Source organism: Planococcus citri, chromosome 3 (genome assembly GCF_950023065.1).
Source record: "Planococcus citri chromosome 3, ihPlaCitr1.1, whole genome shotgun sequence".
NCBI lineage: Eukaryota > Metazoa > Arthropoda > Insecta > Hemiptera > Pseudococcidae > Planococcus > Planococcus citri.
This window is the reverse complement of record NC_088679.1, coordinates 24,211,173-24,230,012: the sequence shown is the minus strand read 5'-3', so window position 1 is coordinate 24,230,012 and position 18,840 is coordinate 24,211,173. Positions and strand designations below refer to the sequence as shown.

At 33.1% G+C, this 18,840-nt stretch overlaps 1 protein-coding gene and 1 long non-coding RNA gene across 3 annotated transcripts in view; one reads left to right on the top strand and one right to left on the bottom strand.

Moving 5' to 3' along the window:
* LOC135839316 (uncharacterized) overlaps positions 1–18,840 on the bottom strand; it is a 143,261-nt gene that overhangs the window by 74,077 nt on the left and 50,344 nt on the right. The window lies entirely within an intron of this gene.
* LOC135839312 (uncharacterized) overlaps positions 15,268–18,840 on the top strand; it is a 226,154-nt gene continuing 222,581 nt past the window's right edge. The window contains exon 1 of one of the 2 annotated variants that reach the window (XM_065355298.1): positions 15,268–15,638. In XM_065355298.1, the coding sequence (XP_065211370.1) occupies positions 15,605–15,638 (34 nt within the window). In that variant the 5' untranslated portion in view covers positions 15,268–15,604. The remainder of the gene's footprint in view (positions 15,639–18,840) is intronic. The other variant, XM_065355296.1, reaches the window with a different exon arrangement.

Below are 18,840 nucleotides of genomic sequence, written 5' to 3'. Positions count from 1 at the left end.
AACGCCAAACTGCACAATACTCACTACTTGGTGATGTGTTGTTATTTCAGTTTCAGTTGATTTAGTTTAGGTTTACTCCAGTGTCAATTTAACGGTTTTATCGCATCAGTGTCGGTGTAAATGTGTATGATTTTTTAATGTTTAATTTTTGTAATATACTAATTGTACCTTTTGAATTTTTGGACGACCTCACTACGAGTATATTTCATTGAATGTAAGTACAATTTGCAAATTTTGTATAATACCTAGGTATAATATTGTGTAAATTGTGATGTGGCGTGTTGTACGTATTTCCATATGCAATTCCTTCGATAAGTTCTACAGTAGCCGTGTGACGACTTTGGGGTGAGGTGAGGTGGGGGGTCTTAAATTGTTGAAAGTTGAATGCGACTTTTAGTGAACCATTTGAGAAGAGTGAAATTAAAGTGAAGCCTATTCATACAAAATAGGTTCATGGTGTAAAAGTTGATAACGAAGGAAATGAATATGCAAATGGCGAGGTTATTATAGCAATTGGATATCAGGAAAAAAGGGAGTTTGCTCATGAGGAGACGTATTCACCAGTTGTATCAGGTGCTGTAGTTAGGTGACTTATTTCATTGAGTAATCGAAAAGGTTTTATCGTTCTTATGTTTGAAAACAATTGTCGATTTGTAAATATGAGTATGGCTTGTAAGGAGAAAGTAAGCATGAATTAAAATTGCAAAAAATTAAGATTCAAATACTTACGTTTAAACATGTTGTGAAGTTAAGTTATCATTATATGTATTATAAGGTACGAAGTGGTAAGGAAGTATATAAATATTAGTAATTTATGAATGAGTTTGAACAATGAAAAAAAAAATCAAAAATGATTCAATTTCTATGTATTTTTTATCTAATTATCAACTTTACTTTTCAGATGCAATGATAATATTATGTAGATACATGTCTACACTTGTGAAGAACTGCAAAAAGTTATCTGCAAATGGATGATGATGAGGTCCAGAGGACGTGTTACAGGCAAACAACGAGCAATTACGATATTCGTGTCAGCGATCTGGCGCTTGGAAGCATATGGAACTAATCAATGATGAAACAGAAGCAGCATGCCAAAAGTGCCCTGCGGTACTAAAGTATACCGTGATGTATTTTCAGAGTCCTCTAATTCTGACTGATCTTTGAGTCCTGATGATTTTTGCCCAATAAAATGCGTTCCAGGCTTCTAACATTAGTGAGAGTGATGAGATGACTGACAGCAAAGAAAAAACAATGGTGAAAACAAAGCTGATGAAAAATGTAGTCCAAGTGACAATGATGGAAAGTAACCGCGTCAAAGTAGAGCCAAGAGCTTTGATTGTTGTTGATGACAATGATGGTTCTGATGTTGACAGCAATAATGAAGGAAAAGACGTTTCAATGTACATCGGAAAAATGATAAATGTGGACGATGCAAATGAAAAAATATTCCATCAAAAGATGATGATGAAGTTGCAGATTCCAAAAAAAGGAAACATGACGATGCTAGTAATGTTGGTGGTAAGACCAAAACACAAAAATTGAAGAAAGTTGAATCCAAAATCAATATCAACAGTAATAATTGTACTGTTGATGTATATCATGATTCTGTTACATGTGATCCATAAACAAAAATCTTCGAGAAAGAATCCCCCCCCCCCTTCAGAAACATTCAACTATTATAAAAATGGAAATAATCTGAAAAACAATATAAACAAAAAAAAATGTAAAAAAATAAAAATTTCAATGTAAAAATTTACCGATATAAAGATAGTGTGACCCTGCCATTCAAGGCATTACAAAATTATTCAATTATGAATATAGATTTTGATAATGTAACTACGTATTTGTGATGAATTCACTGTCAACAAAAATGAAACAATTTTTATAATTTAAGGGTGTACTTTAGCTTCCGATTTCCCGAGAAAATAGGTAATGAGTAACTTTTATTGAAAAATATTTGGCTGCCAAATTGAGAGTTTAAAATTATACTTTCTAATTTTATCAGTAAACAAATTACCGATTTGTTCGCGAACGAAAAATGAATAATTTTTGAGAATTTATTTTGAACGAATTATTAAAAATTGTGCGTGCGCATTTCTGCATTAATTGTTGCACTCACACTCGCACACGTTGTTATTAAATACATTGGAAGCGTTGCCAAATCGAATTTTTCGTTTAATTTCAAATAATTTTCCAAAATAATTCCGACTTCCGATTGTCACGAATAACAGAATTTCCCTGGCCAAGCGCGTCACCACTTTTTCTTCACGACGTTGTCGTGGAAAGTTGTAATTGACGCGCTCGGCCAGAGAATTATATTTTAATTTTCATTTACTGCATTTTTAATGTGCTATAATATTTGATGTCTGGGTTCACGAAACATTTTTAATGAATGGCGGATTTGTTTAATTTTCAGAATGATTTTTTAAAATTTTCAATACACTGAATACGAGGATATTTTTTTCAATTTTTCAAAATTTAATTTTCTGACAAGATTTTTTATGGAAAATTTTTTTCATGCGGGTCCGCAGTGCCTCTAAAGTAAATTTCAAAAGTATCAAAACTTTGTCATAAAAATTTATAGAAATGAAATTGGGGAGAGGGGAAATGAAATTTGATAAAATAAGCTTTCGAGCAATTTTCTGAGAAAACAGGACTTGTTAGTTGTTCGGAAAACATTAAAACAAAAAAAGGACTTTTTAGGCTGGCAAAAAAAATTATGCTTTTTGGATGGCTTGGCCAACAAAGCACAAAAGCACAAGTCCCTTAGTATATAATTATGGCAAAAATTACGACCATTTTGATTATACTTCATCGAAAAGCTAAAATTGCAAAAAATTAACACTCGCTGACAATTTTGTAAAAAAAACGAGAATTTGTTGACAATTTTGGCAAAAACAGCATTTTTTTGGTGAATTTTGACAAGAACAGGAAAGTTTGACAATTTTGGCAAAATGATCCCTTTTTGACAATTTTACCAAGAATATTCACTTTTTGACAATAAATTTCGACGAAAATGGATTCTTTTTGATTATTTTACCAAAAATTGATGCTTTTTGACAACTTTTCCAAAAACATGACTCCATGACTTAGGCAAAGGTAACAAAAAAACAGAACCTTATAAGTAAGTTTGCCAAAAACAGGACTTCTGATCGGCAAATTGTGAAATAAACAGAGGAATTTCAAAAAAGTGGGGAGGTAAAACCCATTTTGATAGATCACATGTCACATTTTTCGAGCACTCTGAAAAACATGATCAAGTTTTTGAGTCAAAATTCTTCTGAATTGCTCAAAAAAAGTTTTGTTTGTAATTTTTCTCTATAAATTTTAACCCATTTCTGCGCGTTGCATGATGCCTTTTTCAGAAACTTGGGAAATCATGACATTCATGACTCGATTATGAGCTCAAAAATAGAGTCTTTCAAAAATGCTCAAAAATTTTTTTGTCAGAGTATTAGAATTTCTCGTGAAATTTTATTTCATTTTGATAGGTCACATGACATTTTATCAAAAATCCCAAAAATCAAAACCTGTCTGCCTCTAAACTTTTTTTAAATGTACAAAAACATTTTCGGCTAAGTATAAGTACAACAGTTCATTCTTACTCAAAATTGTATGGAGATACGGTGCGTATTTCACAAAAACTGAATCCAAAATTGAAATATTGAAAATTGGAAAAACATTCAACACTACCGTCGGTCGGATCTGGAATTATAATCAGAAATCATATTTTTTGCCCATCTGGTTTTTTATGCCTGTCATTGAAAAAATTGAAAAACCAGTTGAACCAGCTCATCTTATGCACTTCCAGTGCTCAAATTTCGGCCAAACAGTCTGTGCTAGATACCAAATCGACCCATACCACTCTTGGCCGGATCCGGCCTTCTGCTCAGAAAACAGAATTTTTTACTTTTTTTCTCATATTTTCGTTGAATTTGAAAAATTACCGTTTCTCCCCACCACATGAACTTGAGCAGTTGAAATTTTTATATTTGGGGGGGGGGGGGGAGAAACGGTCGATTTTCAAATTCACCGAAAATACGAGAAAACAAGTAAAAAATCCGGTTTTCTGACCAGAAAGCCGAATCTGGCTAATGGTGTATGGGTCGATTTGGTATCTACCACAGACTTTTTAACCAAAGTTTTGAGCTCCTAAATTCATTACAAGAGCTGATTTTATTGAATTTTCAAATTTTTCAATAGCATTTATAAACCACCGGATGGACAGAAAATTTGATTTCTGATGATGATTCCAGATCTGGCCGGCTGTAGTATCAGTCAATTATGTAGGTATCAAGCATGGATCCTTCCGCCAAAATTTCAGCTACTCAAGTTCACGTGGTGGGGAGAAACAGTCATTTTTCGAATTGAATTCACCAAAAATAAAAGAAAAAACAGTAAAAAAAAAACTGTTTTCTGACTGGAAGGCCGGATCCGGCTAATCTAAAAAATTGCATTTGGTCAAAATTTGAGCTCTGGAAGTTGATACGCGAGTTGATACGCGAGAGAAATGGATATTTGTAATTTTTTTCTGTTTTCTGAGTTATTAAACAGCTTTAGCTGTGTACACAAAATTTCAAACGCTCGCCAAAAATGTAAAAATCAACTTGAGCAGCTTAAAATTGGGGGGATGGGTGTTTTTTGAGGTCCTCTTTCCAGCAGTCCGAGTTTCACTCAAATTGGAGGTTATCATTAGGGGGGGGGGGGGGGGGGGTTCTCTTGTAAGTAAACGATGAAATGCAGCAAAAATTATGTAAATCATCACCAAAATTACCTAAAGACATTAAAATCACCAAAAAATGTCGAATATTCATTAAAATTTGACAAAAATGTGTGAAGATTTGTTGACAAGATTATATGAAAACACTCGAAAAAGTATTAAAATCAGTAGGTAGGTACCTACCCAATCATTAAGAATTGTACAAATTAAATGAAATTTCAGTAAAGTTCGACAAAATGCAAACAAAATCAATTAAAACCAGGGAAAGTTCAAAAAATAGTAAATTTTCAAAACCATGATATTATTTCAAGTAGGAATACTTCATTTTGAGATTTTAGTTTGGTCAAAATTCGTAAATTTACTCACTTACTCTGAATAAATGAAAGTTGATAACTAAGCACCCCGCATTACGAACTTGAAACTTTGAAAGAATAAAATGTAAGTGGGCAGGGCACATGGTTTATTAGTTGTTGTGAGGGTACCTATGAGATGTATTTTGTTACACATTGATGAGAATTATTAATTATATCGAGAACAAAAGCAATTTTTTCCACTTCAAAATGATAATTGATAACTTTTTCGAAATTGTTTTTGCTTTTGAAGATTTGAATGATAAATGAAAGTGGCCAGAGAGGTTTATGATGAAAAGAACGAATTTTCTCATTCTTAAGTACAGGTATCAACGAAAACTATTGATACGCACCCTACATTTGAAATGCTTCAACTAAAATTTGTAAACAATCAATTTTTAGGTCCGCCATTGTTAATATCAACTAATAAAATTGAATAATTTCGTTACAAAACTACGCAACGAATAATGAACCGATCTATTCAGAATTCGGAACATAACTTCTCAAGATTACAATGATGGGTGCTACGAAGCCGTTTTTTCGAAATTTTCGTTTCCAAGCGTTATATTTTCAAGTGAAAATAGCACATTTTTACAATATTTAAAATCATTATAATTAATGTATCAAAGTAAATTTTTCAAAAAGGGCTTCGTAGCACCCAAGATTTCATCCGTCTAAACAACATATCCAAAAATGAAAGTTATCTGAACAGTAGTTTTTGCGTAGTTTTGTAATGAAAATTGAAGGTTTTTATCTACTCATTTTACCTACTAAACTACACCCTTAATTGAGGAAAGTTTATGATTCAGATTTTTATAAATATCTACATTATTATTCTCTAATCAAAAAATAAAAAATTGAAAAAAACGACCAACAAAAGCCCTTTCCTCGTTTTTGTACATGTAGAATTTCATCATTTTTTTTTTACAAATTAAGTTATAATAAAAAAAATTCTTTTGTCTGCCCTTTTTTTGATTTTTTAATTTTTTGATTAGAGAATATTAATGTAATTTAAATCATATAGGTACTTTCATCAATAAAATTATAAAAATTGTTTTATTTTCGTTGACAGTAAATTCATCTATGCAGTAGTTATATGTATATCACTGAATTACATTATCAAAATCTATATTTGTAATTAAATAACTTCGTAATGCCTTAAATGGCGGGATAACACTCTATTTACGTCAATAAATTTTTATTTTAGAATTTTTATTTCTTGTTCATTTTTTAAAATATTGTTTTTCCGGTTTAATTCATTCTTATAATACCTACTTACTTAAATGTTTCCGAAGTGGTTTGACGAAGGGAGGGATTCTTTCTCAAAAGATTTTTTTGGGGATTTTCCATTATTCTATTGAGATACCCATCAAAATTGTAAGTACTGTGTGTGTTCTCTTTTTGGAATTTTTTTTCATTCTTATGTTTGCGATTATATGCTGGTGTATTGTACATAATAATTATATCTATCTAACTACGTATATCTGATAAAAGGTGGTGATGATTTTTTTTTTCTTTTTCAAATAATGTACATTCAAGCAGAACACTATAGAGTATTATGAATTAACATACCTATAATTATAACTATGCAATTAATTCAATATTTTATTTCTATAACCCTTAGGTGTTGTGAAATCGTTTACAGAAGCTTGGTTCAATTCTAAATACAATGAAAATCAATTTTATCTTGGACAAAAACATACAGATTTTGATCAAATCTATCAATGTAGGAGACTGCCTCATGAATGGAAAAATTTTCTATTATATTATTCATTTCTTCATAATATGTTAAACAATGTAATAAATTCAATACACACCTCTTATTTACATTATATCCCTGTAAGTAAATGTGACAAAATTTGGAACTGTGTGGGCCCATTCCACTTTTCCATTTGAGCATTTCAACGGAGTGTTGGGCAAAGTGTTTTTCAACTCAACAGGTGTGGTTCAGCAAATTGTCAAATGTATTACAGCCGCTTTCAAAATTCTCAGCAGGCATGGAATCAATATGCTCTGAGTCAGGACAATTGAGATGAAACAAAGAGTAGTGTTATAGGCATACTGACACCTTGTTAAAGTGTTTGAAACAAATGATTTCCAATTATTTTTCATTTTGTTTACACAAATAAGAGAAGAGTTGAACGATTTTGATTATAATCATCACAGTTTTATTTTATTGAAGAGCAGTATTGTAGTTGATTCACCTTCAACATTCAAGACAGCTGCATTAGAAAAATGATTTAATCAGAAAGCTGAAAATTTCATCGGACCTGGCTGCGGAGCATTCTTTCATACTGAGGATCAACATCAGGTACATACCTCTAGTACCTAACAAGTACCAATTATTTTCTGCTATGTATTATTTTGAGTGTAAATATTTCATGTTCAAAGTGTGTCCAACTAAGAAACAAGTGTGCTTTTTGGGTAAAAAACTCGTAATTTTGAATTCTGAATTAGGAATTTTGATTTCTTAGTTTATTCTTTGCCCAAGAAAGGATTCACAGTGGTAGCAGGAATTTTCCAACACCTTTGCAATCCAAACAAAATGCCAGACTCATTTTCTTAGGTAAAAACCTGGTGCAATTGTAAAACAAATTGTTTTACGGTTTCATTTAGCTGTTTAAAAGTTGGCAAAATTCAAGGAGCAATGAGCTTTGAATTCACATTCTCATTTTGTCTGCTTATAAAAGTTTGATCACCGAATTCATTACTTCGGATTGGAATCCTATTTATTGATTGTTCTTCGGTTCGAATCAATGACATGTTGATAGATGTCTGGTGTGGGAGGGGGTGTTGATATCCTATTTGTAGAGATCACACCTACCAACTATTCATTAAGCTCAGTTAAAATTTCGAAAAGCAACCAATAAATTTGAAAATTTGTGCTAAAACGACAACAGCAAAGTCACAACGATTCACTTTAGAAACAATTCAAAAGATGATATCCGATCTTCTCTCCCTTGGAATAATACTGAATCTAGAAACGCTTCGAAATAAAATTCTTAAATTATTCCCGGAGAATGTCATCGCGTACGTTTTAGAAAAATATGTATAAGGTATCGAAGATTTGAAACAAATCAAGTTCGTTAGTTATATCCATGACCTCAAAGTCAAACTTCGTTTCGAGTTCAGCAAATGCTTCATTACGTGATAGCTATCCAATTATCGCGTCATATCGGGCCTCGAGGGCAACAACTCTCATTTCCAACCCATTTTCCTATAAAAACATATTTCTAAAGTACATATTACTCAAAGAAGAAATATTATCAGAGGATCCTCCAAATACAAATTTTATCGATTAGAATCTGACTACCGGACAGGAACGATTGAAGAAACGATACACCTATCGTCATCAATGTATCCATCGAGAATTATATCGCCGTATACAATTTATAAGTTTGAAAATTCTTATTTGTCGGGTGCCTTCTTAAATGAACCAAATATTTCTGGCTCGAATAGTGAAATTGAAAAAAATTAGGAAAAACGTATTTTAAACCTTAGGAATGGGCAGTACTTTGGGAAATACACAAATTTTGTCTTAAAGAACTTTTGAGCAACTTGAAAATTTAAAGGGCTAGAAATATTTTAAAAGAAAAAAATTGAGAAAAACGTGTTTTTGACTTTGGGAATGAGCAGTGCTTAGGCAAATGAACGAATTTTGTCATTATGAATTTGTGCCCAACATTAAAATTGAAGGGGTCAGAAATATTTCAGGCCCATTTTATTTCAAAGATAGGCAAAAATTCATAATGACAAAATTTGCGTATTTTTCAAAGCACTACCTACCCATTCCCAAAAGTCAATAATACGTTTTTCGAATTTTTCTTTCAAAGCTCGACTGCTCCTTAAATTTTGCGAACTTTGAAACCGCTAAATAAAACCCTAAAAGTGGTTTTAGATTTGGATTTTGATCATTGATGGCATGGCCAAGGTTAACGGCAAAATCTTAAATGGGTACCTAGTCCTACTTATCTTTCAGAACTGGACCATTTTTTTTTTAAATATGTGGGTTAGGGTATTGTTATCGAAACCGTTTCATTGCGATGTACGTGTGTATTTCAAATTTGATGTCGAGTGGAATCTTGTTTTTTCAAACTTTCTAATAGTCAAATAAACCAAGGGTCTGCAGTGAATACGGTCAAAATCCCAAGACATTTATTTTCTCAAAATCTATGTACTCCACACGATCTTCTAAGTTTTAATCTAGCTTTGTTTCATTCAAATCGGAGTACTTTTTGATGTTCGGGCTAGGTCATTCCACGTTGTTAATTCAACGAAGAAGTGGTATGGGAGGGTCGGTGATTTTTTTTGAAATTTATCCTGTGGAAAGATCTGAAGGGATGACCAATGGCGCAAATCGCAGCCCTCTAGCGCTTTTTCAAAGGCTGCTAGAGGGTGTCAAAGTTTCAAGTGAACTTGAAATATCACCCATTTCAGCAATGCATTACTCGATAACCGCGATACCTATCAAAATGGAACTTTTCCCAACAATCAGGGGTTTTGAAAAGCTCTTTTGGTTTCATAAAAATCAGTGTTGCCACTTTTTTTTTGTGCGAAAAATTAGCTCGAAAAGTTTCAAAACGTAGTTTTCATATCGTTTCGACTCTAAAAAATACTGAAAACAAATTGATGGACAACTTTTCATGCTGAACAACATTGTTGAAAAATTTGGGGTGACATTTGGTCAAGTCGATTTCAAAAAATTCAAAGTTTTCGAAAAAAAATGCGATTTTTTTTATTAGAACCATGAAAAAAAGTTTTGAGCGGTGAAGTTGACCCATTCGACCACTATTTTTACGTATCCGTTGAAAACGTTGAAAAAACCCACTTTCACTTGATGAAATGAACTCGATCACCAAAAAATTAAGATTTTCAAAAAATTCAAAAAATATAAACGAATTCAAATAATTTTTTGCTGTGAGCGTGATTTTTTGAAACTTTTTCATGAAATAACGTCAGAAAGAGGTCAAAATAAAACATCTGACATCTGAATAAATTTAAACTTTTTTCGATGCTTTGAATTGAAAATTCAATTTTTTTCGAATTTTGATTTTTTTGTGATGAGTTCATATCATCGAGTGAAAGGGTTCTTTCAAGTTTTATTACGGATCCGCAAAAATATCGGTCAAATGAGTCAACTTCACCATTAAAAACTATTTTTCATGCTTTTAATCGAAAAATCGCATTTTTTTACCAACTTTCAATTTTTTTAAATCGACTTGACGAAATAATTATATCCCAATTTTTTAATATGATAAACTTGCATAGACCACCAAAAAAAACCACCACGTGCCAAAAACGGCACTACAATGTAATTTCTGAAAAAAAACCACCACGTGCCCAAAACGGCACATCAATGTAATTTTTCGTTATTTAGGGAGAAAAAGTGCTTCTTTTGCTTCCGCTTCTGATTTTTGGAAGTGAATACTGGCGTTTTTCTCCCTCATACTTAACGAAAAATATATTTTCAACCAGGAAGTAAGAGTGATTTTCGATGATTTTGAATTTATTTTTACTTCTCTTAGAAGAGTGTAGAACCTGAAACGAATGAATTTAACGTTTCAATTTACAATTTCCATGGATATAAAAGTAAGTAGGTACCCAACATGATACAACGTTTTTTTTATACCTTATGCTGATAACGAACGGTCACTTGTGACAACTACTTTACATTGTGCTCCGAGTTGTCGAACTTAAATTTATTTCTACTTGGAACCGTTTGTAAAAATCGGCCAGAGATACCCGAAGAATTCAAGGAATGCGGAGCAGTTTCGCTTTTCAAATATACGTAAAGATCGCCTCCAACACACCAAAACACCTTGCAGGCTTGTATTGATGATGTCCAGCGCCCACAATACTAATCGCATCGACGAAGAATCAAACAAACCGCAGATCATAGTTGGCCCATGCGTGTCTTCAACACTAGGTATTTTGGATGCTGCAGCAATCAATGCCCGTATTATTCAAAATATCAAAGGAGAAATAAGTCGTGATGATTTTCTAAAAAAGCTTGCATATGATTTGGTAGAGCCGCTAATTACTCGACGATCAAGAAACGCTAGAACTCCATTACGCATAAGACTGCGAATGATGGATTTTCTAAAAAAAGATGATCAAGAAGACACAGCTGAAGATACAGAAACCGAAGACGAAGTACATACCAAGACCAAGACCTGAAATACCGACAATAAGATGCGAACTGTGCCCTTCGAACCGCAATCGACATGCTACAACCATCGACCTTGCAGCTTAAATCAGTTCTCTTCAGTCAAAATTGTGTATTTTTCGTTCTGCAAACGCAATTATTGAAAAATTTTTACAAAAAACGAAAAGAAAATCAAAAAAAAATTATCATACAATCAGTTCGTCACCCTCTGGCACCTCACAACACATGGGTACATTGTCATTCGGGACTTCTGGCTCATCTATTTGTTATCAGCCATCAATGTGCATGAGGCACCATTTACACAATGCATATTGTGATAACAAATTGTTCATTCTCAAAACTCACAATATCCAGTGGATAATGTGAGTTTTGGAACCAAGGCCGTTTTTGAGGGCCAATCCTTATGAAACAACATGTTCGAGACCACCGGATACAATAATTCAATAATTTAAGGTTCATAATATATGTAACAGAAAATAAAACATTCAAAAAATTTTGTGAAAAATTTCGAAATTATAGTATGATACAGTATAAACAGTTTTAAAAACAAAGATAAACAGTAAAATCTGTACTCATATAAAAACTATACATTTTTGAAATTATAGTTGATCAAAAAAAAAAAAAAAAAAAAAAATACTTACAAACAAATCGAAAACATATGGCCATTAAATACCTACCAAATTATTTCAGTTGAAATATGTATACCTAAAAATATAAACAAAAAACAATATTCAAGTTTTTCTTCAAATTTCTATGTTGTTTTTCTTGGCAATCTTTAAATTCGTTAAAATTTTTACTTACGTACTTAAAAATTCGAAATGTGTGATAAGATGGAAAAGGATGAAAAAATGAAAAACGAATATTTTGAAGAGCTGAAGAAATTCAAAGAATCGCATTCCAACCAAAAACTTTATTTAACTGCAGAGTATCAAAAACAATATGACGAAATGGTAGACAAGTACCCAGACAATAGGAGAGCAGGTACATACTTATTCTTATTTTCAAAAATAAATATTTTGCTAATATATTTTGTAACACTTCCCGATAGAAGATGCCTATTATGGCCAAATGTACCAAAGAATATGCGAAGAAGAAAGAATCGAAAATAACCTGCTCTCTAAATATGAATCAGTGGAAATTTTACTGATTGCATGAGTAAACGTTAAAAAATATTCAAATTACTGAAAAATTGGTGGATTCTCTTCATAATTCCGAACAGATCAGTAAAATTTGAATTTATTTTACTGATTCATTAGCCATTGAAATATCACTGTGGACAAATCAGTAGTATTTTGAAACAAAATACTGAATAAACAGTTACTATCACAGTTTTATTGAATAATACCAGTAAAACACTGCTAGTTCAAACAGTAAATTGAAATTATCAACTGTTCAATCAGTAAAAGTTACTGGATCATCAGTAAAAATCCACCACTAAATCAGTAAACGAATCAGTAAAGGCTAAAGCACATTGAATTGATAACAGTTATGCAAAATGGCGATAGTTGTGTTAAATGTTGCAAACTGTTAATAATTTGTACACGGAAAAAAAATTATGGATAATTTTTACTATTTCATACAGTAACCGGATCCCATTCAAAAATATTGTGATTTTTACTATGAGATTAGTAAATTTTACTATGAGAGTAGGTAATAAATACCTAATTCTATAGGTAAAATGTATTTTTTGGCTAAGTAAAAATCACTATTATTTTTGAATGGGATCCGGTTACTATACTGAAATAGTAATTTTTATTAATTTTTTTTTTCGTGTAATGCAGTGAGATCAGTGTTCTTGTCATTAATATTGAATTAATAAATAAATTTGAATTTTTATTGGGTGTTTGCATTCGATGGGTTATATATCTTCCCAGTATGACGTGTAGTTTTTTTCTGGTTGATATAATAGCGAACTATACAAATAATGATAAAAGTGATGGTTTTAGTGGTGAATTAGAACTAGTAAGTTGTAACATAATACTCGTATGTGGTGTAAGTACTGATTCTAGTTCACCTTTATTTTGCTTTTTGTAATTTTTATAGCTCGTTTTTATATGAAATAGCTCGCTAAAAAGTGAAAAGTGAAAAGTGACGCGTCATTCATGAGGAAAGTGAAGGCTTATGGGAAAACAAGTAAAGTGTTCAACAAACGCAAAACAAATCACGCGCGTCAGACGCGTGATTAGTTTTACTTTTTTGAACACTTTTGCTTTTTCTCCCATAGGCCTGCTTTTCTCGGAATTTGCCACAAATAACGTGGCTATATTCTTACTGAATTAGCACAGTGAAATTACATCTACCAAAATTTCAGTAATTAAACAAATTGAATCAGTAAAAAAAATCACTGTTCTTTCAGTAATTTTTTAACTGATTCAAAAGCAAGAAGTTTTACTGAATGTCAGCAGTAATGTTTCACTGATTCATTAGTAATCCAATTTTGCCTCTTATGAATCAGTGGAATATTACTGAATTTCAGTAGGAAATGACTGATTTATATTTAGAGAGTGGAAAAACTACATATAACCAATACACCTAAAAATCAAATTTAGTGTAATGTGATAAGTTTACGTGAAAAATTAAATTTGTAGTATTTTTTATCTACGAAATTTATATGTTATAAGTACTTTCGGTGTTTTAAATAAAGTTTTATGGGTATTTTTGCTTGTTTTTTGTCATCCTGGCATATTGTGAGTTTTGGAACCAAGCCCCTCATTTTTACTTTTTTATCACATCTCTTACAAAATACAACCAAACAACTCGAACACACACGAGCAGTGTTCCCACGTAAGATAATACAAAATTCATATTACATTATCATCACTTGTGGCAATACTGGGCTAGTAGTGGTAAGTGTGTTTCTGTAATCAACTAATCATTCATTGAATCATTTGATGTGAAGAATGCGAACTGCGAGTCTGCGAAGGATAATATTTTCTTCTGTAAGTCTTCGTGGGTCAACGTCACTGTTGTACTTTCCTGGTGTAAAGAACTAAAGCTTTTGATTTTTCTACATTAATTGCGATGTGTACACTTTATAATTAGTATTTCAAAAATAAAACTGCAATAAGGTGCCGTTTTTGAAACGTAGTGTTTTTTTTTCAAAAATACATTGTAGTGCCGTTTTTGGCACGAGTGGTCTACGCAGGGTTATTCAGCATGCAAAGTTGTCCATAACATATTTTTTTCAGAATTTTTTATAGTCGGAACGATATGAAAATCACGTTTCTAAACTTTCGAGCTAATTTTTCGAACGAAAAAAAGCGGCAACACTGATTTTCATGATATCACCAAAAAGCCTTTCCTTTCAAAACCCCTAACTATTGGAAAAAGGTCCATTTTGGTTGCGATTTGCGCCATTGGTCATCCCTTCAAAAGGTCTTCCCGCAGGAAAAAATTTCAAAAAAATCGTCGACCCCCCCCCTTTCTACTTCTTGGTCGAATTGACCAGGAATGACCCGGCTTCAAGAGAATTGAAAAATTCGTATTCGTACAGGTTTTTCTTCCATCGAAGGATGATTGATGAAGTCTCATTTGAGGCGAATCGACAAATTTTAGAAAAATTTCAAAACACCGAAAAATATTCGTGCAAACTGTAATCCACAAAATCGATCAAAAACTTCCAATTCATTTCTCGCAACAAGATCCTATCGCAAGCATCACCACTCCAGAAAAAATCGACACCACCAATACTGTAGCATCATCATCAACAAAACACAGAGACAGCAGCCCTAGCTACAGCACACGATGCGCCAACGCTGTTGAAAAAAATTCTCGTTTCAATTACCGTCCAAGTATTCAAAGCGAAATAATTAATTTTATTTCCGGTTTTATGATATTGTCGTCGTTAATATCTGCCATTTTGTCGCCAAAAGGGTTACGACGTGCAAGTAAAGGGCTCCGCAGGACGGGCAACAAAACAGAGGGCAGGGTACAGAAGGGCCGAGCGAGCGTCGCGATACGTGTTAAATTGTTTGACGCGCGCCAGATGCCGCTGATGTATTTCATCAAAATTTTCGCCTCTCGAGTCGCATTTTATCTTCAGTATGCTTTTGATCGAGTTCGGTGACCGGCTTATATTCGACGAGCTTTTACGCGACTCGGCGTGTTTTTTAATTCTCGTTACGTAATGTAATAATCATTTTTCGAAATCGACCATTTTCTTCGGAATATTTCGTGGTTTTCGATTTTTTTCTCGTACGTAGTTCGTCGTTTCGATGGAACCCAGTGATGATGGGAAATTTTCACATTGATTTTAAATCGTAATTATGATACGTTCGAAGTTCGTATCCGGTTTCGAGTTACGAATGGCATAATAGCCAGAAAAAAAAGTGTGGGAAAAATTCAAAATCCAGCACACCATCGTAGAAAATGATTTATTTATTGTTACCGTTATTTTTTACCGGTAAGTGCGACCAAAAACGATATAGTCATTTCATCCATCAATTTGTACTAAAAAAAAACTATCAATTTTTCTCAATATTTTTGTAAATAACACAGTACGATATATATACGATGTCGTTGTACTCGTTTTCCAAAGCTAGTGTGAAAATAATTACTGGTACGATTTATCGTCTACATGATCCCTTATGGTGATAAAAAGTTGTTAGTTTTTATTATTTCCTCCGTTATGATTTTGCCTCGCGTTCTCAGTCTCAGGTCTCGGTCGTTTGGAAAAAATAAAACAAGCGTCAGTTTACAGCTAGACCAGAAATACGTAGACTATTTAATGGGTTCGTAAGCGAGCATCTCTCTATACACAATCGAAGACACCATATACTTATATTTTATCGACCTAGCAGCGCATTCGAATAGAGAAATTATTCTTGCGAAGCAATTAAGTAATTTTTTTCGCACCATGTGCGATTTCCATAAGGATACCGGAGCTCGTAATGTGATCGTTTTTACCCAGAATGGGCGAAACGCTAGCTGCAGTTAATGCTCTATCGTCGAGTCGATTTCTACAGCTTTATTTGTCGTCATCATCGAAAGGACGAAGGGATCTTTACGTGTTTTGCACATATTACTCTCTTAGGGGATAAAGACGTTTTACACATCGGTGTGATAAATTACACTCTCGCAAGTCTACCTATATAAGTACGCGGAAACGTTCAATTAACCAAATCACCTGCGCGTTTCACTCTCAAAATGAATCGTAGCAAGTATAAGAATGAGTACCTACACCAAAAACAAGGTATCGTACCTTAGGCAGAAGTGTATACACAATACCATAAAATACCTTTATGAAAGAGGCAAAGTTCACGTAACTAAAGGTGTCGGTTACAGAGTCTGAAAATTTCAAAAACGATTGTACAAAGAGAGCGAGAGAGAGCCGCCAGCATAGAGAAAATATAGCAGCAGCAAAAGCAAAGAGGTACGACTAGAATAATGTATTTCGTCTATTTGGCTGTGGCTCCGGGCATCCGGGGTACAGGGTGGTAAATAAATATTTGAGTATCTTAGAGCTCTCGACTCTGGTGTACTCTGCATTTCCGCCATATACCTTAATTTGCTCGTTAAATAATCCTAGCCACGGGCCAAAGTTGCTTTATAATAATTTTACTCGACGCCGACGATATGATCCGCATCATGCTCATCTCGCGATGAAAAAGCAGCCTGCGAAATGAAAACTAGGTAACTTGATTGGTGCCATGCCGCGTGTTGCGATTATAATTTCGCATTCGCGAGAAACTTTGCGTTATACTGCGGCTCCTTCGTTTCGCGCCAAAATACCAACATACATTGGCTCGACGTCGAAAGGGTTGAAAAAAACCATTGAAATGATTTTTCTGCTAACTGTACACTTTACGTACTATAACGTATGAGTAACAATTGCGAAAACGATGGGGAAAAAAATGAAATAAAATTTGCCAAACCCCCGAACCCAAAAGAATTACACTTATTATTCCATTCGCGTTTCTTTCGCAAAATTCAAACGCGTCGTGGCGGGTTTAAAATAGCGAAAAAAAATTTTTCTTGCGCGAACCGGTAGTTGTTTTTTTTTTTAAATGGATGCGACGAAATACCATAGCCATCTTGGTAATAATAAATTACTTATGATTTACTACTTCCGTCACTTTTACACGATGAATTTTTAATAGCTGTTTTTAAATTCAAATGAGTCACCAATCTCATTTCCTCACTCATTCGCTGCCTTCCTCTCGGTGCATTTTTTTTCGTCGTGTCATCGATTGAGAGAATGTGCTTGGTTGGTGTGGTTGATTCGATATTCGATTACGATCTCAGATGGGTGATGAGGATTTTTTTTACATGCTGAAAATATAGAGACTTACGATGACGTTGATTTCTCAAAAAAAAAAAAAAAAAAAAAAAAAATGATCACTGATTGGCTTATTTTGACGGAAAGGGAGCCGAGAAAACTTTGTTTGAAATGAACTTGAGAACAGTCCTCTTTTCTTCAACGATATTTTCAAGGTTAGTTCGAAGTTTGAGCTAAAATCAGGAATTCCGATCTCAAATCGGGCACATGAATTCGCAGGCTTTCATTTTAAATTTTGAAACTGACTTCAAAATCTCAAATTTTTCACCATGACATTCTGAGGTCATTTTTCAACAATCTACTGTTTTCTCAGTTTTCTGAAATCTAATTTGCCCCATTTTTAATTTAAAAAAATCAAAATTTGATCAAGTAGAGTTGGTTAGGTTGAAATTTAGTTTCCATAACAATTTTTGCCATCCGGATCAATTGGTGATATTCTCGAGAAATTCAGAAACCTTCAAAGGATTCTTTGATTTTCTGAACTAGAAAAAATTTTAAAAAAAGGAGGCCAACATGAAATTCAGCTTTCTACCTCAATTTGACAAAACTTGAATTTTTTCAAGGGATATAGTCTACATTTTGAGCTCGTGAAAAATCTCCCAAAAATCGATAATTCGAAATTCGGAATTTATGGCATTTGTCCAGGAACAATTCACAAAGAGCCCTCTTTTTTACAACGACATTTTCAACGTTAGTTTGAGATTTGAGCTGAGATCATGGAATCTCAAAATCCTATAAACCGGGCACATAAATTCGCTGACCTCCATTTTAAATTTTGAAACTGACTTCAAAAGCTCAAACTTTTCACCAGGACATTCTGAAGTCATTTTTCAGCAATCTATATTTTATTTTAAGTTCTAATTTGGCTCAATTTTAATGAAAGGAATCAAAAATTTGATCAAGCAGAGTTGGTAGGTTGAAATTTAGTTCCCAAAATGTTTTTTACCACTCGGGTCGATTTGTGATATTTTCGAGCAATTCAGGAACCTTCAAAGGATTCTGTGATTCTTTGACCTTGAAAAAATGGACAAAAAGGAGGCCAACATGAAATTCTGAATCTTACGAATTTTCAATAAATTCCAGCTTTCTACCTCAATTTGATCAAACTCTAATTTTTTTCAAGGGATATGCTCAACAAATTGAGCTCTAAAAAAATCTCCAAAAATCGCAACTTGAAATTCGGAATTTTACCAAGGGGTCCATTAATGGAAGTTTTGTTTCAAGGCCAAGGGTAACATCTCAGTACTCGTAATTCGTAAAGATTACAAAATGTAGTGAATCCAAATATTGTTTTTCAAAATGTCAACATTTCTGGACAAAAAAATAA